Genomic DNA, 19,185 nt, shown 5'->3' on the forward strand with positions numbered 1-19,185 from the left:
TCTAATTTAAAAGGATTTCTGTAATTCATTTAAACATTGGCCTAACATGTTTTTCTCCAAAAAGAATAGCTTTGGATACATTAAATTTATACAGTTGAATTTATTTGGTCCTAAATCTTTTTGCAAGTGCCTTCCTTTAGTGGATCACAATAAATGGAGGATTTAGTGCATTCATGAACTCATTTTGAATCTAGAATAAGGAATGATTTATTCAGCTTACATGTTGCACTGTGAATTGTACCACATGTACAATGCATTACGACAATGACAGATTTTGAAAGATGTATAAAATTTTATTAAATTTGATGCACTCTCAATATATTGGATCTGTTTCTCATTTCACGAGTCATGATTTCCTTAACATTGAATGCCATTGTCTTTTAGTAATATACACATTATCCCCTCATCCTGCCAGAAAAAGCATGCTGTTGCTGCATTTGCATTTTAATTACAGTAAGTCAAGTTGCTAGCAAATAGTACCAATTTTGTCTTTCCATACAATTATGTATCAGTTATTGGAATACTAAAGGAATATTACAAAATGCAAAGAAAAGGATACAAAATCATTTTCATAAATAGTGCAGTTTACATAAGTCTGCCTTTTTCCAAACAATAGCAGATGCAACATATGATGTAAAAAGTTTTAAATGTAGACTTTGTCATTACCTCAAATATTTGCACAGAAAGTACACAAACACAGAAGTAAACGGAGACCTAAAAACCTACAGGTAAGGTGCATTCCATTACATGGGTAAATAAAGCCAAACCAACCAACGTACACAGATCAGAGCCAGCAATTCACATACATTTTGTCGGCAGACACCCAAGGTGTCCGAACGTCACAGCTCCTCAGATGGAGCACAGCCTCATTTAAAATGTCCCACGATGCTCCAAACCCTCCGTCAAACATTCCTGCAACGTGTCCAATCCGTTCATCGTATTTCCTTTTTAAAGGTAATGCAAAAGTGTGGAACAAAAACATCCTTGCTGAGCCCTTAAAAAATAAACTGCACACTGAACAGTGTAGAGCCACACTTCACTCCTGGAATTTAGAACTTGAAGAGGTCAATGAAGTGTTGTGGAGACACGGGTGTGAAGCAGCTGTCTGGATCATTGGCTGTGCAGGGATGCCCTGAATCCTGCAAAATAGAGTACATGTCTCCAAGAGGGCCCTTCATAGTTTACCTGGTGATAAATCACCAAGCCAGCTGGGTCATAGCCTTTACACATAAGAAATGTGTCATTATCTAGTGCAAGATCAGCATGACAGAAAAGGTTGTGTATGACATTTGGGGTGGGGGAGTTAATCACACTACTGCTGCTTACTAAATATTAACATTAATTTTTACATTAATGCAACATTCTGGAAACAAGCTTGAATTAATTTAAATCCAAAAACTTTTGGGAAAATGCAGCAATACGGGGTGGGGAGACAATTGAATTGAATTTATAATCTTTTGACACTTCAGAAATATTTAAACAGTACGAAACAATATGGAAAAATGCCACAGAGCACTAGAGCAGTAAAAATAAAGCTGAGTCTAATTACGGAGCACAAAAAATTGAGTAAATTTATGACCTCCTTTCATTACTTATGAAGGAATCACTGTCTATAAAAAGTAGCTTTTCAAAATTTCTTCTGCACAGTTGTGTATCTATCTGATTTACAATCTGCACATATTGCGGAAAGACAATAAAATGATGCACAAAAAGTATTTTACTATGACACTAAGGCTGCATGAGTAAACAAAGGGGCTTGGAGTCATCTGGGGTTTCCAAACATCATCATTAATTCATGAGTGAAATTCGTTGTAAAATACCATTTTCCTAGAAAACTCCACAGTGCCGTTTTACCCACGACTGACTATCGGAAAGCGTGAAAGCCTTCTTTGTGTCTCAGAGAACTCACTTGGAGTGCAGGATCGCTGCTCAGCCGAGAACCCAGTGGCTAGAAAAGCACGGCCCTGTAAACTACTTCATCGCACTCACAGTGCTGACAGTTCTCGCACATAAGCATTTCTTCAACTATCACTACGGAGACTTCAAAATCACTTCATGTTAATTCCCAACTGTATCCCAAAAAACTGCAATATATATAAAACCTCCTAAAAGCAGACTGTGTCACCACTCTGAAGTTTTCCAGTTCTTCCTGCCCGTGGTGTGTGTATCTGTATGTATGTGTTGGTGAATATGTGAGGAGTGTATGGCTACTCTGTGATGGACAGGCATCCTATCCAGGGTGTACCCTGACTAGCCTTGCACCCTGTGACACCAGGATGGGTGACTCGATTTGGGCAAGTGCTTAAAGAGTTTGAGTGAGTGAATGGGTTGAGAAACAAGTTCACATAAAAAAAAAGGGATTTTACCCCATGGAAACTTCTTTACATGTTCAGTCTTTTGAGATTTACTGTCCAATTCCTCAAAATACACACGCACGCACGCAGTCTACAACTGCTTATCCCGAGTAGGGTTGCAGCGAGCCAGAGCCTACCTTGGCAATGCGGGGCACGGGGCCGAAGAGGACACACCCCAGATGGGATGCCAGTCTGCCGTAAGGCACCCCAAGCAAGACTCAAACCCCAGACCCACCAGAGAGCAGGCCTCAGGTAAGTCCGCTGCGCCACCGCGCCCCCCAGCTTCCTCAAAATAGGTTCCCAAAATTTTAAGACAACATGTACAGACACAAAAACACACACTGGCAATTAAACTAGAGCCAGATTGTGTCAATGTTACTTGTATGGTGTGTTTATTTCTGCATCATATATATATATATATATATATATTTATTTTTTTTTTTAATAACAATGATCACAAATGTAAGATTTATTATTAAATGTAATAAGTCTCATTAAATATTCACTAAAAATCTGCTTAGACACACTAATGCTTTATAATGCTGGTAGTGTAGTGGTTAGAGCTGCTGCCTTTGGACCCTAAGGTTGCAGGTTTGAATCCCATCTCCAGCTGTAGTACCCTTGAGCAAGGTACTTACCCTGAATTGCTCCAGGAAAATTATGCAGCTGTATAAATGGGTAAATAATTGTATGTAGTCCAAAATTGTAAGTCGCTTTGAACGAAAGTGTCAGCTAAATGAATAAATGTAAAAATGAACCACTTTGTAAAGACCATACCAATAAGATGTCATGCGATACAGAACTATGGTCTACTTGCATTTAACGTTCTTTTAACCCCGTGTTAAAGTGTATAACTTTTTTGTAGCAGACAACATTAATAATTTCATGCTGCAATGTGAGCAAAGCAGGACACAAGAAACAAAGAGCTGAAGGCGATGAAAGTACCTTGAATAAGAAAGCCAGATGGCAGTCCTTGTGAGACCAGGGAGGAGGGTGTACAGGAAGGGAAGAGCAGGGTGGAAAAGGCGAAAAGGTCAGAGATTAGCAAGGAAGGGAGGCTTGTCCTGGTACTGCTCAGCTCCACACGTCACTGACTTCAGTCCGAAAACGGCAAAACAACAACTGCAGCCAACTGTTCTTATGTTCTTACAGGCACTGTCTAGGTGTGCTGTAAAAAGCTAAGTGGATGCTGACATGGATGACTGTATACTTTACATACGGCTAGTTTTCAGAAAGTTCCCAAAAAAAATTAAGCACCATTTCATGCAACAATGTCATATCAGATTAAAAGTAGTTTTCACGCAACTAACCAGGACTTTGCAGTAATAAACGTAGGCTGATATGGTAAACTCTTACTACTTCAGCAATAGTGGGATTAAGTGTTTTCCTGTATAAAATTTTGCAATCTATCAGTGGAACAAATCAGAGCAAATAAAAAGTAAATGTAAGGAAGTGGTTGTTGCCAGTAAAAAATTGCGTACCGCACACAAAAGGCCACTACCAGCGCTGTTCCACAATACGTTCAGAGAGACGTCTCTTCAGCATCATACGACTCTACTATGATATATCAAATAACTAAGTGAGGCCTCATCTAAACTACAGCACCTGGAGTTCAGTGCCTTATTAAAGTCTCTCCCAGATGCTTCTGTCCCATTCAGGAAGGCAATGAAAAAAACCATTTGGAGGATAAATGATTCAAAAACATTTTTACAAAAGATCTGATTTTACTGCTGTCTGTAATTCATGACCCTTAAACCGTACAATAACGTTTATTGAGAGTGACCCACAGGTTTGATACAGGTCAGCATCTGAGGAATTTAGGGCAGTTCTTCTAACAAGAATCCCTCTTAAGTACCATAGGGTCTTTCACAGAATTGAGAGGAGCTTCTTTGGGTAGAGTGAGAGGTAAAACATGGAAAAGAGAATGTTCAGCTGGTAGCTAGTACAGTACAGGAGGAGAGCAGTTCTAGCAAGGAAGGCTGGGAAATTGAAGTACACGGGCAATTAACAGGACCGAAAGCTGGAGGGGGGAGAAGGGCAACACCAACTCCAAGTGAGCACTTACACTGGTTCTTTAATTAACAAAAAAGTTGATTATTTGTTGAAATGAAACTTTCTCGGATTATTAGGGTCGTGTGTTGTTTCCTGATATGAGAAATATTACGGAAATGTCCGATTACCAGGATTAGGCAGCACTAGATTCAGATGTTAAATCACGTATGTAACTGAACATGTTAAAAATTGTTCATATACAAAAGAACCATCCCATCAGTTATGGTTTGTGTCAGGACTGTGTGGATGACATCTACTTCACTTACCTTCCAGAACAGAATGCTACAATGTCTGCAGAACTGCAATGTGTCTCCATACTGTTCTTTCTTAGGGTAATACTTCTGAAGGGTAAAATACATCAGCTTCCAGTCCACGTGCCCCTTTTCAGACAAAATTAGATGTCGACAGAACTGGAAAACAAAGAAGCAAAAACTGAAGGAGTTCTTTGATAAGTTTAAAAAAAAAATCAGCTGGGCTGCAGTGAAAGATAGAACAACATCATACTGACTGTATATTAAATGATATACAATTGTAATTACCTTTCAATAATTATTAATGAAAGCGCTTAAGTCTCAACTTAATAAGTAACTTTCAGAAGCTATATATGCTGTTAGTCAGTGAGTGAGTCAGAGCTTTGGAAGTCATGTTGCCCCAGGAGCCCTCCAGCGCTCGTGTTGCGCATTGCAAGCTGCACTCTGAGCTTACAGCTTCTTTACCTGTTTCTCTGCAAAGTGAAATTGGCACAGCTTCTTCCACAGCTGCCGGTCCTCGCTCAGCATGTGCAGTGTGGGTGTGGTCTGGCCCAGGTTGATGATGTCCCAGCCATCCGAGAACTTGTACAAGATGTTGTTCTGCATGTGCAGCGGGAGGTCACTCAGTGTCACTCCACCGGTTATTTGCTGACGGAAATGAAGAGAGTCAACCAGGGAGTCTTGCTATACTGTGTTCCTAAAAACTACATGAACGGTAACACTCTAATATGTTACTAGACAGCAAAGTGGTCTGCTTCATCTTATCTGTGCATTCACCGTGAAGGTATAATGTTCACATAATAGGCAAAAAAAAAAAACAAAACAAACATTGTAATGCATAATAACTGCACTATATGAAAAAGGACACATTTTCATAAGCTGCTCTACAGTTTTTTTTTTCCCCCCACGTGACCCTGCTATCAGGGCTGAGTGTGCATTACCTACCTACCTACCTCTGCATACACACACATTGTCTGAACCTCTTGTCCCATACGGGGTCACAGGGAGGCGGAGCCTAACCCGGCAACTCAGGGCGTAAGGCTGGAGGGGGAGGGGACACACCCAGGACGGGACGCCAGTCCGTCGCAAGGCACCCCAAACGGGACTTGAACCCCAGACCCACCAGAGAGCAGGACCTGGTCCAACCCACTGCGCCACCGTGTCCCCTTACCTACCTCTATAAATACGTAAATCATTAGAAGTAGTTTAGCATACAAACCTAACTGTATATGCTGACTGGAAGAAAGGCCGTGAAGGTATAATGTTCACATAATAGGCAAAAAATAATGCTAAATTAATAAATAATGCTGGTCTATTACAACGGAACCGATTAAAAGATGGGGTCCTTTTTAACGAAGGGTGAGAACTGCAGCATAAAGAGAAACCTTGGGTATCTGGAGGTTGTTGAGCTGCTCTTGCCAGTTGAGAATGGTCTCGAGTCTGCAGACCCAGATGTTGATGTTGCCCACCAGTACACACTTCCCCACCTCCCGGATCAGGATGCACAGGGTGGAGCTCAGGTCCTCAAGGAGCTCCTTAATGAGCCGTGGGTTATATTGGTCTTCCAGCACTGCGCCCAGAACAGGAGGAGGGACATGAACAAAACTGATCACTGGGTCACCAGAAACTTTTGCAAATATGACTAAACTTTGGGGGGGAAAAAAAAAAAATGGTTTCAAAAGTTCATTTTCACAAATGAGTTTTCTCTTTTATTACTCATTGTGTTAGGTATGGATTAAGAAGCTGCCCCTTTCATACGCCTATACAAGATATTTTACCAGGATGTCTCCAGTAAAAATACCCAGGTTATTTCTCCAAATTCATTTGGTGAGGATCAGAGTGAAGATAACACTGCCTCACTGGAATAGTGTCACCAGCCCTTTACATTTCCTACATTTTTCTGTGGAGGGCAGTGCTCAGATTGGGAGATGCTCTACTGCTGCATGTAAGAGCAACCAAATACATGTGGTTCATAGCATAAACAGAAAATTGTATACCGTGTGTTGTGTGTGTGTCATACCTCCAAGCAGCAGGCTGACATTTGTAATATTTCTTACTGAAGATTACATCATACTGTACATCCACAGAGTGCTCTAGTGCACTGTAACTCCCTGTAATTTTGCAGAAACAGAAACCTGAACGGGGGCAGAGAGCTAGTACAAGCATTGTATTAATCCTCTACTACAGGGGAATTAATTTTACATGTCAAATGGAGGAGGGGCAAGCCTTCATGAGGAAAGGGTGCAATCAGAGTGCTGATTAACCATTTTCTCTGGTGTGCTCCCCCTCGTGGTGAAAAAAACAAGTTTATGTTGTACTACGGGAGCTCGCCTCTCACCCTTTCGTACAATCTTTTCAAGAACGTTGAAGTAGTTCTTCTGGGCGGCACCGCTCAAGGATGTCAGCTGAGATTTTGCAATCAGCTGCAGGAGCTGAGTGGCATGAGGAAGAAGGAAAAAAAGGGTTTCACAATGAAATGCAACACTTATTGTTTTACTTTTTTACTCTGATAAGAGTTAATATGAATGCATGGGGGAAATTAATGTAAACTCACTTTCACAACATAATTGAACCTACGGATGTCCTGAATGGCACTGGAAAAGTCCAGACGGTTAAAAGCTTCTCCTAATGTACAGTAGCCATGCCTCTGTTGAGGGAAAAAAAAAAGAAGAAAGAATTCTTGAATATGAGAAAAAAATATTACCCTAGGATGTCAGAATTTCAAATAGATAAAACTGCCAAAGAATATCACCCTGTCCTTTTGATTCCAGTTCTTTACTTTCCATGTTTTCATGTGTCTCAAAACAGCCCGCTGGGGCCTGGTAACACCTGGCAGCTGTTGAAGAGGACTTAACCCTGGTAACACCTGACTATTTTGTTTTCATTTTAGCTTCCTTTAGCCCCAAATTAGTCATAGCTATTTACATTACACCTCTCCTTTTACGCACATGCAGTAGGAAGGGCTCAACGCAGGCACGGGTGCAAGTCTGGGGATGAGGAATATAAGGCACGGGTAGGAAAGTGTTCTCCGCCTGATTCGACCTGCTATACTACAGGCACCCAGCAGACGGTCACCGTTGCTCTGTTCGCTGATGGGGAAGCACCCCAGCTGTCTCACCGACTCAAGAGGCCCAGCCCAATTTGTGTTCCCTTGACATCCTTACCACAGATGGCACTACAGCGCACACTGCGATTCATCAATGTGCCACTGAGGAGCTCCCTTACACTGTTGTTAATACTATACTATTTACACATTAACTTTAGCAGAACAGCAAAAGGATTAAAAGAACACGAAATTACTGCTGTTTCTGATGCCCAAAGCAGTTCAATACTCACTTCTCTTGTGCTTTCTTTCTGGACATAGATCCACTTCTCTTTAAAGAAAACTAAAATGACAAATGCAGTATAAAATATATTGACAAAGGCATATAAGTACACTTATCTATAAAAGTCACGAAATTGCTTGTAACATCAACTGCGTTAATCTTTCCAATCACCTGCATTTCTACCTGTACTTAGAAACACCCCTGAACACAATGACAGTGTACACTTACACTGAGACTTTGTGTTGTTGTTCAACAGATCTTTTTTTCTCTTCTTGGCCGCCACTTCACAAACATCTCCCACAAACAAGTTCTCTTTATTTTCATCATTCAGCCTGTTAAAAAAAAAAAAAAAAAAAAAAAAAAAAAAAAAAAAAGAAAGAGGACAGGACGAGAGTTACAAGGAAGAACTCTGTACAGATGTTCTTGTAAACAAAAGGTAAAAGCACTAGAGGCATCGCACAGCATTGCCCTATAAGGAAAAACACATTAAGGCAAGTTCCTTTAGTTCAAGATAAGATAAAATCTCATCCAACTCATACAGAATGAACTATGGATTCCCACCTGCACTAAAAGCAGCCCTGATTAAAACATCACCAAAGGCCAAAGTTTTATTGGACATATGAGTCACTCCACTTTAACATGCTGAAGGAAGCCCATCGGTACACGCTCTCCTTTGCACCGGACCCTACTAATACCCAGGAGGAGGGAAAACAGTCCCCCTACACCCTCACTGCACGAGGATCAGACGCACGGAGGCATGTGATTCTTTGCTGCAGTAAGGTTTTTATCTAGACACAGGACTATAAGGAAAAAAAAAAAACCCAATCATGACCATAATCCTTGCTGATTTTATGTAATTCAATAGAACAACTGAAATGAACAGAGTCCAAACAACCTCCTTTGATCAGCTCTCCACTGAGATAATCAGAAAATCCTTGTAATGTACAATGATAGCTGTGACCCCAGGATCAGGATAACTGAATTAATAAGCTTACACAAACAAACACACACCTTTTAAAGAACAAGTGGCAATAACTGTATAAAGTTCATTATTGCTCTTCCAATAAACTAATTTCACGTTGCAGTAAAAATGTTGCAATGATGTAAAACAGCGTTTGTCATCATCAGGGGAATTGTGGGCAAACCCCTGATTTTCTTTGTTTATATTAAATAAATACGCTGCAACTGCTCTGGACTTTTGAAACACTTTTAAAAACGTTACACTTAGTTGGAAACAATGGGACTACACACAGAACTGTGGGTATGTGCGCTAAATCATTTCTACTAAACGAAACACAACCCTAACGCCTAGCAAAGATCACAGCGGTTCATTGACGGTCACTGCGTCAAAAATCCTTGAATGAAGGCCTTTGAACTGACTAATCCATCAATATCTGTTCCATTACAGCCATGAGTGGACTGATCACAGAAATATGATCCATGTCAGCTGGCAAACTCTAAAGACATCTACTCCAAACAGCAAGTCTCCAACCTTGAAGTCCAACCTGCCACCTGAATGTAGCCTTAAAACCGAAACCCCGGTAGACTGATGGAGGTAAAGGAAATATACATGTATGTATGTACGTAAGGGGGTGCGGTGGCGCAGTGGGTTGGACCACAGTCCTGCTCCCCGGTGGGTCTGGGGTTCGAGTCCCGCTTGGGGTGCCTTGCGACGGACCGGCGTCCCGTCCCGGGTGTGTCCCCTCCCCCTCTGGCCTTACGCCCTGTGTTACCGGGTGGGCTCCGGTTCCCTGTGACCCCGTATGGGACAAGCGGTTCTGAAAATGTGTGTGTGTGTGTGTATATATGTATGTGCAAATGGTATTCCGGAAAGCGGCGCACAATTATGACTGTTGTTTAGCTGACACCTTTGTTCGAGATGACGAGCCACGCTAGATAAACTACACTAAACTACCCACAATCATTCACCCATTTATACAGGACAGCAATATAAAACACTCCCTGACTGACATGTTCACACACTAAGGGCAATTCAGGGTCACAAATTCACCTGAAACACATGACTCTGGGAGGAAACTCATGTGAACCCATATCCAAGTGCAGAGCCCAGGTACTTTGAGGCAACAGCGGTGCCTGATACACCACTTGAGCTTGACACATTAACAGAACACGGCACCTTTTAATTCAAGAAAAGGTAGACAGACTTTCTATGCGTTAAAATGTTTATCTATTGAAACACAGTTTTATGAACAACTATTTTTCTGAAGTAATTAAAAAAAGGAACAAATGACCTCAGCTATACTGTACCCCAGTTTAATGTCAGTTGCAAGTGTGCAGACTACAGAGAGGCTAGTAGTTTTACCCTGGTTTATAACATTCCTCGCTTGAAGCCATTTTTCTCACTGTAACTGAAATGGCAAAATACTATTTTGAGGAACAATTCCACTAAGCCCGTTTCTGCCTTTCAGCCCATTTTGTCTGAGCCGGAATCCTCTTGTAAGCTTTTCTTGCCTTCCCTTCCCTTTGAAAAGACTACACTGATTCACACAATCAGTCTTCTGCTACCGATCCCTTGTATCCGGAAACACCAGAACACTGCTACGCACCACATTTTACTGGAATTATACCTCATAGCATGGCCTGTTGGTTTAAATCGCACAATAATTGCACAGAGACAAGTGCCGAGACCTCGAACACGTCATTTGTTGCCGACAAATAATCCCTGTATAAGTCACGCTTACACAATACAGCAACCTGGAACAGTTCTCACTGCTGTTTTAGTACAAAAGTATCGTGTGTATGTGTGTGTGCATGCATGCAAGAGAGAAGAGATCAGTTTCTAGTACTTGCCAGTATTCAGAAGAGCTGCATTGTCTGATGGGTAAAAGCAGCGGGTGGTCGTGTGCCGATGACGCAATGCCAACAGGAGACTGACCCCGCTACACAAGGGCAGGGGCGGCCAGTCTACTCAACTCACCGTGACAGCTACTCTGTCATTCTTCCCCGCTTCTCCCAAGAACACTGGTGCCAGTTAATGCTCAACAAGCACTTGTCAGGCTATGGCAAACGGTCCTCCTGCTCATCGCTGGTGCAAGTTCATTGTTATCAGGGAGCTTACACACACAGAGAGAAGCCGTTGTTATCCAATTCAATGGATCCTTTAGTTACTCACTTTGCATCATCCTCGTCAATGCCGCAGCCAGGTTATGCTAATATGCCTCACAGTTTCTTCCCTGCACCAAACCCCTGATCCATCTGAGTGCTTTCCTTGCCCAAGATGTAAAATCTCACATCGGATCTAATGCCAACCTACAGGATCTTCTTCAAGCACAATGATGTGTGAATAGAAGTGGGTTTGGAGTGGGGTTATTTTCTGCAGTGCTGAGGATATGAACACTGTAGTTGCATTGAATAAATAGTTTAACACAGGGTATCCAGCAAAGGTGCTGGGTAAGAGAACGTTTTATGCACCATTCTTCTTTGAGATTTACCAGGGCTGTAATCAACAAGTACAGCCCAGTTACAAATATCCCTCTGCACAGTGTTACCAGATACTGTTTCACACACACACACACACACACACACACACACACACACACACACACACACTTTTTCACAATTTCAAAATACTTAACCATACTGTAAACCAGCAGCACTGAATACCAAGGTGAATCATATGACGAACAAAACTAAAGGTAACAATAGAGGGAGGGACCTATAACCTGTAAGTGTATAAAAAAAAAAAAATCGTTGTCAAAAACATCTTCCACCAATGTGGCAAGGAGAAATACCATACTTTTAGTCTTTCTGGACAGTGTTCTGCAGTGTAATGGTTCTTGCCTCGTAAAACGCAAAAATACATCCCAGATTAAGCAGTGACTATAGTAACAGTGTACCCTGCCATTCCTAGGTTGGGTTACTTAGAGTATTCAAGTGTGATAACTTAAGTCATCCAATGTTCATCCAAATTTAATAAATAATAAAACTTTGAAAAACTTCACGAGTGGACTGACCTCAATAAACAACTGCAAGTTTTACATGGTGTGAACTGTACTATTCATTCACCAAACGGCACAGTCAAGGTTAAATCAAAAACGCTCGTGTTGACCAGAGACTAAGATACACAGTAGTCCCCGGGACAAGGGATTGAGAACTGATTCTGCAGAAGACCCGCAGCTTGTAGAGATGGGGAAAAATTAAACACCTATATTACATCCCATTACACAGAAATGCCTCTCAGGCTCAACAGCATTTTTTTGTGAGACAAAAACCATAACCACTCACTCACTCACTATTGACAAACTCGTCACCTAAGGCAGGGTCGCAGTAGTCTGGAGCCTATCCTGAAAAGCCAGGGTGTTAGGCTAGGTAGAGTAGAGCCTGGGCAGGATACCAGTCCACCAGAGAAAACCATCATTTTCCTTGGTTTCACCCACCCCCTCCCTGTCCTCGCTCCATGGCAATTCTGCCGACACTTGCGATTAAGGTACAGGGCCTGCGGTGCTCTGACAGCCTGCAGGGCAGGGCTGTGACACTCCTGCAGTAGTTGCAGGACACGCTGCTCTCACTCCTCATCCTAAGCACAGGGGGCAACATTCGCTATGACTTGCTGGCTTCCGGTCCTCTGGCAAGCAGCCCCCTCCTTCCCCACACCGAGACCCTCTGGACTTCGGCTCGTCCATTCACTAGAAGCGTCTAAGCAGAAACATGCAGCACAGCGCATTTACTTCTGCATCTTGGGAATGGAAAAACTCCAATGAGCTCTGACCGAACCCCCTTTGCGAAGCCCAGAACAGCAGCGACAGCAAGCGGAAGTAATCGAACTGGAGGATATCGATTACCGTGCCAATGATCGACTTTGACTCTGCAGGATGTGAGCTCCTCCAATACCAGAGCGCTCCTTGACCGCATTTCTGCCGAGCATTAGCGCTTGCTTAACCCAGAAGGAATCTCAATAGCTCAAACAGCAATAAAACACCGCGGTATTTTGTACCTCGGCCCCAGCCTGCTAGGTTTCTTCCAAATGCTGATTCACTTCGTATCATTACTTGTGACGTGTGTCAGAAACAGGAAGGCAGAAATACCAAAGATCTATTTTGGTCACATTTCATGCATTTATGTGGTTGCTGGAGCTTCAGAATTACATGCACGCACACACACACACGTCTTTGGACTATCACTTTTAAGCAATAATTTCTTAACCGAAGTCTTTAAACACTAAAAAAAAATCTCCAGCTTTTTGTCTGTACAGATATCTTCGCAATCTCGATTTTTCTGGCCATTAATTAAACACCGAATCTTACGCCACAACTTCAGCTGCAAATTCATTTGTACGTACTCCACTAAAAACACTACAAAACCTATCCCTTCCTGAGCCTATTATTATTTTAGTTAGGGGATTATTTTTAAAATATACAGACAAAAAAAAAAAAAAGTTTTGCACCTCAACACTGTAATACACATGGCATGCTGTTTTAAATGATATATTTTATAAGTCACTCAAATAATATAACCTGAGTTTATACACATTATGAGTGTGTGTATGTTTACATTTATATATAAATACATAAATATGAAAACATTATTATATATAATTAACATATATATATATATATATATATGTATGTTTTTCTGCTTATTTTGTGATCTCACTCTTCCAAATCGTGGTGAAAAAACTCGAATCGCTTCCATCCATCGTCGGTCTTGATCCAGCTCCATCCCGGAGACCTCCAGTCCTGGCCCAGAAAAGGCATCTTCTTTTTCTCACGAGGATCGCTGAACAACAACAGCAGCAAGAAGAAGAAGAAGAACAACAACAACAGGAAGAAGAACAACAAACTGTCAAGTACACAACTACAACTTGGCTGCACGCACGAGTATTACGCGTGGTTACATACAAGAAACAGTTTCACAAAAAAAAAAAGGCCATAACAAAAAATAAATGACAGGTTTCCAGAGGCGTAAACCAAAGCAGATTTTAAATAGATTAAAAAAAACTAAAACTGGCGGAAAAAAAAAAAAACTTGAAAACAGCTTTACGGTTATTTTGCGACACGAAACGAAACGAGACGGACCGTGTAAAAACGCGCAAAACGATCGGCCATTAGCTGGCTAAATCTTCACAGACAGCTGAAAACACAGCAAAAAAACCTAGCAACTCGGTAAACACTGGAACAGCGTTAACAAAGCGAACATTTTTGTCCGTTTTTTGCTACGAAACACTTATAGGGAGTTGAAGGAGTCCGTCCGTTCTCTTACCGAAGCTCTTCCTTTGTTGTAGTCTGAAATTCACCGATATTGACGGAAGTAAACAGTTCCCTCACCCGCGGTGCGAGCCGCCTATTCCAGCGCTCTGATTGGACACATTGTTTATATTTACCGTGTTGCTACCCGTGCTCTGATTGTGGATTGGTCAAGAGACCTGTCAATCACTCGGCATTTTATCCTCACTGTTTTGTTGAGGGTATCTGGCTACACGTGACTTAGAGCCCCGCACACGTCCACGTGTTTTGGTTTTGATGTGGGGGGTGGGCACGTATTGAGCTGTTACTGTCGCCGTGTAAGAACGTGCATTATTCACAAATACATTGAAATGCACGGTAATTTTCTTCGGATATTCTATTAACGTAGATTACAACAGAACACAGTGTTTCATTATATCAGCGGCCATTGCTATAAATCGATCATTTTTGTCCATGCCATGGTTTTCGAACACAGCCACAGCCCCTTCCAAACGAGTCAGGAAACCATTCATAATATTGTGCTGTCAAACAAAACATTGAGGAACACTAGTGATTCGCAAACGTCGACACTATATCCAACTTTTTTAACGGGATTTTATATACTGTGCATAACAGAGCATCATTTTCGTATTTAACTGGCTATGGACTGCAGTCTGCTGTCAGCAATCCATATATAAATACAAAAATGATGAATCATGATCATGAATCATGAATCATGACATTCGATTGTATTAGAATTTAAATACGATAGTCTTAACTGCTCATAATGTTTATATACGAGCGATTATAGCCTAGGTCCGATTATCTCTCTTTTGTTTTGGTGAAGTCTGTGTCTATGTATACTGTAAATATACTGCAGGTTGTAGTGTGTTACATTTTATACATGTAATGGGGAGAAAAAGTTTACAGTTATCAAGTTTGACAGCGACATCTTGTGTTTCTTGTGACAATGTCACACACGTGTTCCTCACAGCACGAGCTCAGTTTTGTTCGCTGAAATGTCGCTCTTAGGCAAATGGTCATTGAGACGAGTCGTAATCACCAAATAAAAATGTCACCTAAAATGGATTAAAACACCAGAATAAAAGTTATTTTTATGCATGACAATGTGGGTCACAATGGTGAGGAGCCCATCCCAGAAACACAGGGCGCAAGGCTACGCATGGTACACCCTGGACAGGACACCAGTCCATCTCAAGGTAGCCACCCATACTCATTCACTTACAGTTGTTACAAAAATTATTGTAGCTATTTTCATTCATGCAATACCATGTCAGTAACCACTTGTCCAGTGTGGGGTCAGCACGGTTCATAACCTATCCATGGGGACAGTACACACTGGACCAAGATATTTAGATAATTTGGCTCAAAGATGTTCATGATGCAGCACAGAGTATGGAGGAAAACGAAAACACAAGGTTTGTTTGCCATTTATTAGGACAAGAAGCATGAAGAAATGCCAGAGAACATTAAAGTTATTGAAATCGTAGCTTGAAACTACATTAAACACCATAAAGAAAAACAATAACCTAATCTTCAAAAACACATTATAAGCACATCAAAGAAATTCTCATTAAAGCAGATAGAAATTATATGCTTCAGAAGTAAATCGTAAAAGCCAAACTGCATAAAGCATAATTTGAAATGCGAAAACCAACAGGTTTATACCTGTCTGACAATATAAAACCACAGGACACACACACACACATTTTCAGAACCGCTTGTCCCATACAGGGTCACGGGGGAACCGGAGCCTACCCAGCAACACAGGGCGCAAAGGACATACAACATTTCAAAATTAAAATCAATCAAATGTATCAATCAAATCAATCACCAACACCCCTGAGTGGTATGGTCCAACTGAGAGAGTGATCTTGGTCATTTTGAGGGGTGCCCCTCAACACATGCACCCCAGTGCAGTATTGGTGACTGACCTGGCCACTCTCCTGCACCTTTTTCATCCTCCTGGTCACTCGTAAAAAGTCCTGCCAAATATCCATGTGACCAGGAGTACCCAAGTCTTCTTCTCTTTCTGGGGATATTGGAAAGGTGCTGGATGACAAAGATCTGCCTGCACTGGCCCCATATTATCCGCCCATTATCATAGCCCCTGCCACTGATTGCCTTTTGCTCCCGAGTGACACTTGATGATGGCTGGGTGCAGCAATGAGGGCCAGCACTGCCTCTGAACAGGTGGCCGGTCTCCAGTCACCTCTAGAACCTCATGTCCTTACAGCTCTTGCTGGTGTTTCCCCAGCTCAGACACAGGTGATGAGGGAGGTGGACACTGATAGAACAGGTAGCCTCCAGCTTTACACAAGGTGAAATATGCAGATGGGTAGCACGATAGCAGAACCAGTCCAGCCCTGCAGGGTCATAGCACAGAAAGACCTGGAAACACCTGCACCCGATCCAGATGTGCAGTATGTCCTTCTGATCCTTGTGTCCTGGAAAGACATAGACAAACTTTCCCAGGAAGGCTCCAACGGTAACTGCTATCACAAAGGGGTCAAAAACATGCACAGTCAGGGTCCTCCTGTTGGTCCTTCACGATAGCTAGACAGAGTAGTGGAGCAAGAATGAATAGTCTACACTCAGCCTATATGCCTTCAGACCCCTCCGGTAACACTCCTCGGTCAAGAGAGAGATGTCAAAAGACAATGATCTCCTGAGGAAGAGCACTGGGGGACTACACTGAAATCCTTCCAGTTCCTCCAGTGAAAGTGGATGTTCTTCATTCTTACCGTAGACACCATCCTCCTGTTTCCAAAGGAACTCTTAACGTCTTCAGAAGGGACTCTATGCTGAGCTCTCTGTAATAAAAACACTAAAACTGGACAAGCCACTACAAACCCTGCACCTTAAGCTCATCTGGCTACCCTAACAAAACAAAAACCTTCTAGGAGGCAAAGCTTCCCCCAGTGAAAGTCATCCACAGTCATGTTCTCATTTCCATTCTGCTTCCAGATCAAACCTCTGACATTGCACTGTAATCTTAACCAAAAGGCCAAGAAGCCTGGGAAGATCAGTGGAATTTTGCTCTTTTATTGGAAGCCAGTACCCCCAAGCCATCTTGTCTGGCAGGAGGCTGGTGTTCACCTCATTACTATTGCACATCTTCCCATTTATGTTTGGAAAAACTCAACATGTGGAATCAAACACATAACTATCCAAATTAATGACATATAGTGCAATTCTCAGTTTTTGTTCCGGGGGGAAGGCCAGTGTAGCAGCACTCCAATATAAAAAAATAGATTTCACAAGGTCACTAAGTCTTTTACCTATACTTTTACACGTGCTGTGTAGCATTACTGACAAATTTTGTATCTTAGCTCTTCATTTCATTGGGATTTAAAGCCTTTCTTTACACTAGTGCAAGGGTGTACATGTTATAAAAGCTGTTTTTATGATTTCAATAAATGGCTTAATAGTTAAATGTTTGTGATTTTTAGAGCCATTACCTTGCAATTAAGAATTTGAGTTTGAATCCCACCTCCATCCCACCTCCTGTACTAATAAGTACCCTTGGTCAAGGTACTTACTTTGGATTTCTCTATTAAAAATTACCCAGCTGTATGAATGGGTCAATAATTGTAATTAGTACAACACTGTAAGTCACTTTGGAGAAAATCAGTTACATTAGTTGAATTAGTACCATTAGTTGAATTAGTAATAATAATAATAGCTGTTTTATAATATATATTATTTATTTTAAAAAAATAATTGTCAAAGCTCTTTACAGTAAGAAGGATATACAAAGTACAATAAAAATACAAGATCAGATTTACAATAAATTACAACATTAACACACAAAATTAGTAAACTAATACAAGAAGACATGACAGACAGACAGACATTTGCTGATGCCGCTTGTCCCAAGTGGGGTCGTGGCGAGCCGGAGCCTAACCTGGCAACACAGGGCAAAGGGCTGGAGGGGGAGGGGACACACCCAGGACGGGATGCCAGTCCGTCACAAGGCACCCCAAGCGGGACTTGAAGCCCAGACCCACTAGAGAGCAGGACCTGGCCAAGCCCGCTGCGCCATCGTGCCCCCAGTACAAGAAGAGTATAATGCAAATACACACACACACACTTTCTGAACCACTTGTTCCATACGGGGTCGCAGGGAACTGGAGCCTACCTGGTAACACAGGGCATAAGGCCAGAGGGGGAGGGGACACACCCAGGACGGGACGCCAGTCCGCCGCAAGGCACCCCAAGTGGGACTCGAACCCCAGACCCACCAGAGAGGAGGACCCGGTCCAAACCACTGCGCCACCACACCCCCCATAATGCAAATAATGGTTAAATTATGGGGGGGGGGGGGGGGGGGGGTGAAAGGAAACATGCAAATATGTCACTTGAACACATACGAGTATTAAGTCTTGATTTAAAGATGCCCTGAATTAGAGCCTCCCTGATATTTCTGATATTCCACAGTTTTTGGCTGTAGCAGGAGGAAGCCTGATCATCGACAAAATGGGCCAAGTAAAAAAGCACTAGAGTAGAATGAAAAAAAAAAACCTTTGGCATGTACCTTACAGATTACGTGCATAAATGAGTACCTTACTGCACCCTGACGGAGCGTATACAGTCAAAACATTAACAAATATCTCCAACTACAACACACAAAACTCAAAAGGCAGTGGATGCTGTAGTTTATTAAATCCACACATATTATTTTCAGAGGTCTTTAATAAAAGAAAAACCTTTAGGACAGGGGCATAGATTGAGCATATGGGAACCTCTTATTTAATTTTTTCTGGTTTTGGTGAACTCATCTTAATTACATAAGACTGTAAACTTTTTTGTAGGTAATTTGTGTCACATTTCTTGCTGTATTCACATTTTCTGTATTTTAATCTAGGAGAGGTGAAAATGAGTGTGACTGGGATATTAAATGAACACACAAACATCCAAACATTAAACTTTGTGTACGTTATACTCTCTGCAATGAACCAGGGTTCACAAGGGTTTACCTGCCTCACACCCTATGCTC

At 41.8% G+C, this 19,185-nt stretch overlaps 1 protein-coding gene across 2 annotated transcripts; it reads right to left on the reverse strand.

Annotated features, from left to right (window-relative positions):
- Positions 1-28: 28 nt before the first annotated feature.
- Positions 29-14,255, reverse strand: fbxo25 (F-box protein 25). 2 transcript variants are annotated; one of them, XM_018735066.1, is made up of 11 exons: positions 14,203-14,255; positions 13,597-13,719; positions 8,212-8,315; positions 7,994-8,043; positions 7,212-7,304; positions 6,996-7,089; positions 6,043-6,227; positions 5,123-5,305; positions 4,673-4,816; positions 3,300-3,326; positions 29-1,139 (listed from the first exon to the last, which is right to left on the reverse strand). In XM_018735066.1, exons 2-11 carry the CDS (start codon positions 13,695-13,697, stop codon positions 1,050-1,052), a joined length of 1,071 nt encoding a protein of 356 aa, XP_018590582.1. In that variant the 5' UTR covers positions 13,698-13,719; positions 14,203-14,255; the 3' UTR covers positions 29-1,049. The 2 variants fall into 2 exon arrangements, with proteins under 2 accessions (XP_018590582.1, XP_018590583.1); XM_018735067.1 differs by lacking the exon at positions 3,300-3,326.
- Positions 14,256-19,185: the final 4,930 nt, after the last annotated feature.

The sequence above is a fragment of the Scleropages formosus genome, chromosome 1, assembly GCF_900964775.1.
Source record: "Scleropages formosus chromosome 1, fSclFor1.1, whole genome shotgun sequence".
Classification (NCBI taxonomy): domain Eukaryota; kingdom Metazoa; phylum Chordata; class Actinopteri; order Osteoglossiformes; family Osteoglossidae; genus Scleropages; species Scleropages formosus.

What these genes read in the sequence shown, in the direction of transcription:
- fbxo25 (XM_018735066.1), bottom strand. Translation starts at nt 13,697, where the DNA reads ATGCCTTTTCTGGGCCAGGACTGGAGGTCTCCGGGATGGAGCTGGATC. An exon ending in TTCACTTTGCAGAGAAACAG is followed by an intron (nt 4,817 to 5,122) that starts GTAAAGAAGCTG and finishes TTTGTTTTCCAG; the next exon opens with TTCTGTCGACATCTAATTTT. An exon ending in ATCTGGCTTTCTTATTCAAG is followed by an intron (nt 1,140 to 3,299) that starts GTACTTTCATCG and finishes TCTATTTTGCAG; the next exon opens with GATTCAGGGCATCCCTGCAC.